We start from the raw sequence: 9,874 nt of genomic DNA on the forward strand, positions 1-9,874 counted from the left end.
TTTTTTTCAAACTGAAATAACTGTATAGATCTTTATAATATTACCCTCCATATGATATAAACATCTTAAACATACCATGGAAACATCCCACAGAATTCAGAACACTAAATAATGTTACTATTTGAACACAGTTCTTTTTCTTAATGTCCCTAGACTCCAAACTGGCACATAATTTTTCTTTTAAGACTCCAACATCAAAGAAGTTAACACTTTTGTAGTAAATTAAAATTAACAAAAATGTTTAAAACAATTCCACAGAGTAAAAACAATTACTGAAGCATTTTAAACAATCATCACACACACAAAAAAAATTTTTTTTAATTTGTCATAAATCTATATTCTTACAATGTATTTGGGTCAAAGAACAAGATTATATGCCAAAGTAGTCTACCAGCATTTCAAGGTAGGCCTTTCCAGTCTACAGAAGCATTTATTATAGTCACAGGCCTCAGACTCTTCTTCCATAAATTTTAAGAACCTTCCTGTAACTCTAAAAGGTACTTCAAGGGTTCATTAAAATACCGTTAGAACACCTTGTAAAACCACTCAACAGCACGTATGTCTTCCTTGACTAATCAAAACTGAAAGAATTGTGCATTCATGTGAAAACTGGTGCTACATTTACTACTGCAGAAGGGTGATTTCTTTTAAGTATCTCCAATGTAGGAGGCATTTTTTGTAGTTCAATACATGTAGCTCAAACAGTGGTTACACTCAAGTTTGGCAATTTCTGTGAGTTTGTATCTCATTACTGTGATTCTGTATCAGACATCTGTTCTCTCCCATCATATGAAGCTTTCCCTTTTAAAGCCAGAGAGGAAATTCACTCTTCTGCTTAGATTTTTACTGAGGGGGAGGAAGGGAAGCTGTTAAGAACTCAATTCCCAGCCTTTTTTTTTAAAGTAAAGATCAGAAAAAATTAATACCAAGGCTTTTTCAATCTCCCAAGTATGAGAGTGCTAAATAGTGCATTTTCAAAACTAAAAATTTTACAGGAAGACAATGGCAGTTTCCCCACAAATCAACCTATTTTCCAATTATAGAGGAATCCTGCTGTAGAAGAAAAGTGCAGGAATCATAAAGAATCAAGGACTACTTTCTAGATCCTGCTGTAATATCCTAATTCAGTTATCCAAGGGGCTTTAGGTTCTTCCATCTGAAAAATGAAAGATTAGTTCTCTGGGGGTCTAAAAACTGCCTCTTCCTAAATCGATGGTTAGCTTCCATAACTTATAATGATATGAGGGGTGGGAGGGGACGGAAGCAGGATAGTTCAGGCCACAATTTTGAGAACGTTGAAAGTATTCTGGTTAATAATTTGACAGAAGTGCCATCTTCAGGTAGCCCAGTTACAGAGAAGCGGTGGAAGCCCGCCTGGCCGGTCAAGGGTGACTTAAAACTTTGCTGGAAAGACTGATCACCTGATTTGTAAGACTTCACTTGTGTAAAAACATCAGAAACAATTAAGGTGATTAAAACAAAAATCAGGGCTGCGGCCGGAGAGCGCGCCCACCCGGCGCGCTGCAAGGCCAGCCAGCGCTGCAAGGCCAGGGGTCGCTGGGGTGGGTAAGGGGTAGCCCCTGGGGCTGGGCCCTCCAATTGTCCTCAAAGCCCTAACTCCAAAGAAGCAGGACTCGGACCCAAATACTCCTCTCTCTACCCCAAGCTCTTCCCATTCCTTCCTAAGTCCCAAAAAGGACGCCGAACCCCATTCATCTAGATCTGGGTGGGGAGAATGGGGGGAAGCACTAGTGGCGCGGGCCGCAGAAGAGGCCAGGCCTTGGAACCAGTCAAAATGTTGGGTTTTAAGCCCCGATCCAACCGCAGCGCCTCCGGTGAAAAGACCTCTTCAGTCATCAGGGCGCGCGAAGCGCGCGGCCGGAGGAGGGACTGGGGAAGAAGGCGCGAGGTCCTTACCCGCTGCAAGGCTGGCCACTGCCGGTTGCTGCCGGCGGCTCCAGTACCGGAGGCCGGAGGCGGCTCCACGGAGCCGTAAGGAGGCTGCCATGCTGCCCCCGCCCCGCCTCCCCACGGTGACCTCCGCGGCTCCCAGCTCACCCACTGACTGCTAGGGTGCGTGGTGCGGCGGGCGGGATCGGCAGCGGCGTGGGGATGCATGCGCACGCGCTCTGCCGCTCGGGGCGGGCACCTACCCGCGAAGGGAGGAGCGCGGCCCCGAGAGGCGCGGCCCGGCGGGACATTGGACGTCAATCCCCTTACGGACAGGGAATCAGACCAATCAGAATTCCCACATCCTCCGCCCTTTGCGAACCACGAATAGGAGGCCTTCTCGAAGTAGCACATCCGGAGCCCTGGCTCCGCCCCCAAGTTCCTCCCTCATTTACAGGCTGAGGGCTGGAGTCTCCTTGTTTACCAAAACGCCAAGGGTTTGTGGGAGGCGGCGGCTGTCACTCACGACCGCCTCCTTGGAGCATCTGACCCTCAGAACCGCCCCCTTGGAGTGTTGTAACTGCATGTGTTGCTTCCTCGCAGTCAAGGGCATAACTTTGACTCGCGGCAGCTGCTGCAATAGTTAAGCAAGAGCAGAAATTCCCAGTCTTTACAAGTACAGGGATCCACTTTTAACCTCAGTAAAACGTGGGTCTCTTGATGTTAGCATTTGTATTTTTAGTGTCTGTTCGTTGAGAAACATTCACAGAAATCTACCATGAATGCAATAACTGTTTTAAATTATTTGATTTTATTTTACCCAAAAGTTTCTCCATGAACTTGAAAAATTGTAGGAAAACAACTTAATATTGTTTTCTTTGAAGGATAGAATTGCTAGAAACTTGCACTCTCTATTCCAGTATATATTCCTCTGATGTTTGAAAATCCTGCACCCATTTCATAAGTAAAAACTAAAGGTAAATGAAAATGCAGAAGGTAATGTATATGTATGTGTGTCAGAGAGAAGGAGACATTCATTTCTTGTATCTGTGCTTAGTGTACATATTTGAATCTTTGAACCCTTGGGCGACAGTTAGCGGGGTTCTCATCCTCTCTGAGCCCATGAAAGGGTTGGGAGCCATGGGCACACCAAAGAAAGACTTGCAGTTTTTACGGAAAGGTAGTACAGGAGGAAAGAGTGAGGAGTGGCTAGGGCAATAGGAACCACTCCCCTGAATTCATTTTATTTATTCACGTGCCTAGGTTGTTCTTAACCTTTTAATCTGAGTAACAGAATCAACAGAGTTGACTTTAACCTTTTTTAACCTCTGCCCAGTCACTCACAGGTGTTGAAAGTACCTTAAGGAATTGGATAATTTCCAAGGAGGCTCTCTCAGTGCTCTTGACATGCTAGCAATGTTTCCAAAAACTGGTTCAGAGTGCAAGATCCGCATTTGTAACTGATAGAGAAACAATTTCCTTCTTTGCCTTTCTCTCCACCCTAACCCTCTACTCCACACAAACCAAAACCAGAGGAAAGGAGGAAGACAAGGAAGAAAAAATTATTTCAGGTATTGGGGACAGTCTCCTAGATTTGGGTCCCTGCCCAAGTCTATTTATTGCTTTCTGGAGCATTTCCTACCTGATCCTCTCTTCCTGGTTTATTGAGTTTTAGCTGGAATAGACCTCCTGCAACCAATAAATGTAGCCCTACAGGTTTCTATAATTAACTGCTGAAATGCTGTCTGCCTTTCAACTATGTGAACCTACATAGCAGAGCTATTTACAACACAGGCCGACATATCAATTGATCTCCCAGCTCCTAAGGTTTATATCCCTATCCTCTTGAGATTTTATATCCGATCAGATGGTTTTTGTCATTTTTATTGTGAGCTACTGTTTTTGTTTCTCTAGGTTGTTTATAGGGCTCTCCTCTCGAAAATAAATATTTCTTTACAAAAGTCTGCCTCTTATGAACAGCATTCTCCTAGGACTGGAAGGGAGAGAAGAAGGAACTCAGAAAGTAGAGGAAGCAGAGATAAAGCTGCACATGAGGCCTTTTCAATTTGCTTTTCTTAAAAAACAAAACAAAACAAAACAGATGTGCTGGCTTTGAAAAGGGAGTGAGCAGCATTGAAAGTTTGATGATTTTGGCTCAATTAGGGCCAGGGTATAAGTTACAATTTCTCCATATTCCTACATCATGTGTTTTAAATATCTCCTCGTGGTAGCCCTATATTGATTCATAAATTAAGGCTCTAAGATTTTCATAAAAGTTTTCTCATAAGTATTATGATTTTTTTAAGTAACTGTTACTATTTGAAGATGCTTACAGATCTTATTGGATCTGAAAAGGCAGTTACTCCTTACAGCTGGCTTTAGTTGATTGCCTTCCTGATGTCTTTGTTGGAAAGGCCCTGTAACTTCTCCCTAAGTCACTGCCAAGTAGTTTTGCTTGAAATGGTGTTTCAATGCATTATAGGCTCTTTACTTCTGCTTCTGGGAAGAAGTAGTGGATATATTTTTCTCTGTTCCTCCCACTAAGTACAACAAAACTCTGGACATTATATCTAAAATAAACATAATGAAACTGAGTCCCTCTAAAACCAAATTCCCTTAGTAAGTCTATGATTAATCTCTCTACGCAAACCTTTATTCCCTTTCTTGTCCCACCCCTGTACCCCTCAAGATTGAGGAGTATCAAAGAAAAAGGGGAGTTTGAAACTGATCAGGACCCTGAGGGGCCTTCGCAGTTACAAAAGCCCCTCTATGTCTTCCATTTCTTGTTTGTAGGAAAAAAGGCTTTAGTCTCCTAGACCTTTCCTGTGTTCCAAAGAGCAGACTCAAGCAGTTAATGATTAGGACTGTAGAATCACAGGACCCCCACCTAAAGGGATATAGGTAACAATCTGATGCATATCTTTAAGTTGCTCTACAGACACAAAGACCTTCACCCAGGTGGAGGATGGTGACTACACCCTGACGGCAAGCAGGTAGACCCCAGACTGGTTGGGATCAGAAAGCTGAGATTCCCAAAACATCATCTTGTTATTTCACCACCAACTGATCAGAAGAAGCTGATCATGCATTCTACAGCCCTCTACCCTAACTGTCTTTAAAAACCCTTGCCTGAAAGCCATCGAGAAGCTCAAGTCTTTCGGAGCATGAGCTGCCCGTTCTACTTGCTTGGCACCCTGCAAATAAACCCTTACTTTTGCTGCAAACACCCACCCAAGTCAGAGTTTGACTTTCCGCACTGTGGGCACACAAGCCCTTGCTCTGTAACAACAAGAAGATTCTGAAAGGCGGAGAAAAGAAGGCATACCAGCTACAGACCACATGGTCCAAAGAGGAACACAGAGGTAAGTTCTTGGGTTTTCATTTAGCCTTTTATATCACATACTAGGTACTGGAGAACCCAAAAACCGTAAACCCAAAATTGCTAAGAGGCACAAACCAAAATGCCCCAGGAAAAGGCTACTCTCTTTAGCCAACGGACCAAAAAGGGGCAGCCTAGCAAGACAGATAACCTTTAGAAAATAATCACACTACTGTAGACAAACACTGCATAATAAAAACCTATGGCCCCACTCCCACCCATGCCGGCAAAGGCCAAGTGAGGAGCCCGCTTACACACGCTAAAGGCCATAATGAGACACCTCAACATCCTAACGCCTCAGTCCCCCTACACCTCAGTCCCACTGGTGTGGTATCAGAGAAGGCCACGTAAAGACCCAGGACTTTTCCCGTTTCTGGATGGTAACAAGTACCTATCCACACATACTCGCCCCACCCCTGTCCCCAAGGTGTCATTGGAGACCACATGGGGAGCCTGGCCTTCCACCCCCAACTGACAGTAATGAGGTACCCCTCCCTCTCCTGGCTAGGGTGGAGTCAGAGTGGCCTAGCGGAGAGGCTGGACTTCCTCCACTACCCTCTCCACCATGGTGTCAGTGGAGGCCACGTGGGGAATGCTCCTACCCCTCTTAGCTAGGGATGCCTCAGTGGAAGCCCAGTGAGGAGTTGAAACTGCCACTCCCACCTGCCAGTAATGAGGAGGCCCACCCCCACCCCATAGGTGTCAACAGAGGCAAAATAGGGAGCCTAGACTTCTATCCCCACCTAGTAACAAAGACAATGCCGTGGGACTTCCCTGGTGGTCCGGTAGGTAAGACTCCACTCTGCCAATGCAGGGGGCCCAGGTTTGATCCCTGGTCGGGGAACTAGATGCCTCATGCGTGCCGCAACTAAGAGTCTGCAGGCTGCAACTAAGAAGTCTGCAGGCAGCAACTAAGAAGCCCGCATGCCGCAGCTAAAGATCCCACATGCCACAACTAAGACCCAGTGCAGCCTAAATAAATAAATAAAGACAATGCCCTCCTCCATGCCCTTGCCATAGCAGTGTCAGAAAAAGCCAGCTAAAAGAGGGGATTAAAATAAGATCCAGAGTGCCATAATATCTAAAACATCCAGGTTTCAATCAAAATCATTCATCATGGGCTGCCCTGGTGGCACAGTGGTTGAGAGTCCGCCTGCCGATGCAGGGGACACAGGTTCGTGCCCCGGTCCGGGAAGATCCCACGTGCCGCGGAGCGGCTGGGCCCGTGAGCCATGGCTGCTGAGCCTGCGCGTCCAGAGCCTGTGCTCTGCAACGGGAGAGGTCGCAACAATGAGAGGCCCACGTACCGCAAAAAAAAAATAAATAAATAAATCATTCATCATACCAAGAACCAGGAGTTGTGTAAACTAATGAAAAGGAAAATGTCAATACAAAGGTGTCACAAAAGTTAAAATTATCTGACAAATGTTTTAAAGCAGCCATCAGAAAAATACTGTGATGAGCGGTTAGAACACACTTAAAACAAATGGAAAAAAAAATAGTCTCAGCAAAGAAATAGAGGATGTAACAAAGAAATAAATGGAAATTTTAGAATTGAAGACTGTAATAACGAAAAAAAAATAAAACAGTGAACAGGAAACTAGAACAATAGAAATTACCCAATCTCAAAAACAGAGAGAAAATAGACGGAAAAAAACCCAAAAAAACAAAACAAACAAAAAAACATGGCCTCAGGGGTGAACGTGACAACAAAAGATCTAACATTCATATCCTCAGAATCTGGGAAAGAGAGGAAAAGAGACTTTCCCGACAAGGCCCATGCTATCTAATCATTTTTACATCTGTCCCCAAGCTATTATTCTTTTTCACTCACCTCCACGATAAAATGATACTATCTCCCTTGCCAGATCTCTCTGAACTCCCAGGCTCTCGCTCTCTCTCTCTTTCTCTCCCTTTCTTTTCCACCACAAGTTCTGGTATCCATTCTCTACCCCCTACTCTTTAGGACTCAGTTCTAAGTGACCTTCCTCGTACAAACTCCCAGTTATAAAATATTTCACAGGTATGAGATGTGCAGTGTGGGGAATATAGTCAATAACAGACCTTATGGTGACAGATGGTAACTAGATTTATCATGGTGATCATTTTGAAATGTATAGAAATATAGGATTACTATACTGTGCACCAGAAACTAACATAATGCTGTAGGTCAATTATGCTTCTAAAACAAAGTCATAGAAAAAGAGATCAGATTCGTGGTTACCAGAGGCAGGGGGTGGGGGGGCAGGGGAATTGGATGAAGGTAGTCAAAGGCATAAACTTCCAGTTGTAAGATAAATAAGTACTAGGGATGTAATGCACATCTTGATAAATATAATTAACCCTGCTGTATGATATATATGAAAGTTATTGAGAGTTCTGAGTTCTCCTCACAAGGAAAAAAATTTTTTTTCTTTTTCTTCTATTTTGTATCTATATTAGATGATGGATGTTCACTAAACTTACTGTGGTCATCATTTCATGATGTATATAAGTCAAATCATTATGCTGTACACCTTAACCTTATACAGTGCTGTACGTCAATTATATCTCAATAAAACTGGAAGGAAAATAATAAATTAATGACCTTCCTCAAGAAATTTTTTTTGGGGGGTGGGGGAACGGACAATAAGCAAGCAGTCAAGAAAATGATCGAGGGACTTCCCTGGTGGTCCAGTGGTTAAGAATCCACCTTGCAATGCAGGGAACTACGATCCCACATGCCGCGGGGCAACTAAGCCCTCGGGACACAACTACTGAGCTCCTGCGCCACAACTAGAGAGAAGCCCACACACCACAAGGAAGAGCCCACATGCCACAACAAAAAGATCCCGTGTGCTGCAACGAAGACCCGATGCAGCCAAAAAATAAAATAAACATTTAAAAAAAAAGAAGAAAATGACAAAGTTTGGTTAAAAAACTATATCTAAAGGTACTTTCAAAAATTGTACCAGTTAGCATCAGGTTTAGCTGAATGAAACAGAAAGGCAAATGATAGCAGTCTGGTTTATCGTCACGTAAAAGAAGTCTACGTGTAGACAAACCAGGGTCATTATGGCAGCTCTGAGTTATCAAAAACCCAGGCTCCTTTTTTTGTTTTACTATCTAGCACTGGTTTCTAGCTTCATGATTACTTCCCCATCCATGGTAGCTGCTGGTGATCACAGATAACAGAAAAGGAGGAGAAAAGGTAAAGGAAAGGGACATGCAGTGGACTGTCCTCATTTTCAGAATTCTTCCTTGTAAGTCCCACCCAACAGTTTCCCTTCCCCACTGGCCAGAACTTAGTCACTTAGCCATTCTTAACTGCAAAGAAAGATTAGAAATGTAGTCTTAGGGCTTCCCTGGTGGCGCAGTGGTTGAGAGTCCGCCTGCCGATGCAGGGGACGCGGGTTCGTGTCCCAGTCTGGGAAGATCCCACATGCCGTGGAGCGGCTAGGCCCGTGAGCCATGGCCGCTGAGCCTGGGCGTCCGAAGCCTGTGCTCCGCATCGGGAGAGGCCACAACAGTGAGAGGCCTGCGTACCGCAAAAAAAAAAAAAAAAAAAAAAGAGAGAGAATACAAAAGAAATGTAGTCGTTTTAGCTGAGTGGGGCAGGGCAGGGGTTCGGGGGTGGAGGGAGGTGGAAGGAGAATGGATTTGGAAAGACGATGACCAATCTTTGCCACAGGCAGTTTCAAAAATATTTTGGAATATAAAACATTGATAAAATAATCGCATTGTGTCCCCAGTTGAGAGCATATCTAAATACATACTGTTACATTTGTTTAAATGGATTAGAGGGGCTTCCCTGGTGGCGCAATGGTTAAGAATCCTCCTGCCAATGCAGGGGACATGGGTTCCATCCCTGGTGTGGGAAGATCCCACATGCTGCGGAGCAACTAAGCACGTGCACCACGACTACTGAGCCTGCACTCTAGAGCCCGGGAGCCACAACTGCTGAAGCCGGCGTGCCTAGAGCCCGTGCTCTGCAACAAGAGAAGCCACCACAATGGGGGGCCCGCGCACTGCAACAAAGAGTAACCCCCACTTACCACAACTAGAGAAAGCCTGTGTGCGGCAGTAAAGACCCAACACAGCCAAAAATAAATAAATTTATAAAAAATAAATAAGTAAATAAATGGATTAGAGTTTGTTACATATATACATATTTATCAATATGTATATGTATACACAGGTTAGTATATACATATACAACTCCTTGTTCTGGCATCTGAGAGGGCCTAGAAACAATGATATTCCAGTAGTAAAGAGCATACCTAGTATTTTGTGTTTTCCAGCTACATGTCTACCTTTGACTGTGGTGGTCAATAACTATCAAACCTTATAAATATGGACTACACAAGGTTATTGAATAAATCTAATTACAAAGGTAGGTACTATTTTTTTTTTTTAACTCAAAGAAGGATGAAAAGCTACAGAGTAACAACAATGGCTGTCAACCTCAGATAGTGATGGAGCAAATTAATACATGAACACAACTCTAGACAGGTTACTAAACTGGAGCTCCAAGCAAAATATGGTCCCTGAAATGTACTACAGTGCTTTTTTTTTAAATTTAGTTTTTAAATGAAGTATAGTTGATTTACAATGTTGTGTTAATTT

General features: G+C 43.7%; 1 protein-coding gene across 2 annotated transcripts in view; it reads right to left on the minus strand.

Annotated features, from left to right (window-relative positions):
* The window catches only part of HIBADH (3-hydroxyisobutyrate dehydrogenase), a 103,794-nt gene extending 101,685 nt beyond the window's left edge, over positions 1-2,109 (minus strand). Inside the window, exon 1 of one of the 2 annotated variants that reach the window (XM_065883929.1) lies at positions 1,918-2,109. In XM_065883929.1, coding sequence (XP_065740001.1) covers positions 1,918-2,008 — 91 coding nt within the window. In that variant the 5' untranslated portion in view covers positions 2,009-2,109. The remainder of the gene's footprint in view (positions 1-1,917) is intronic. The other variant, XM_065883930.1, reaches the window with a different exon arrangement.
* Between the last annotated feature and the right edge of the window lie 7,765 nt (positions 2,110-9,874).

This window comes from Phocoena phocoena, chromosome 9 (genome assembly GCF_963924675.1).
Source record: "Phocoena phocoena chromosome 9, mPhoPho1.1, whole genome shotgun sequence".
NCBI lineage: Eukaryota > Metazoa > Chordata > Mammalia > Artiodactyla > Phocoenidae > Phocoena > Phocoena phocoena.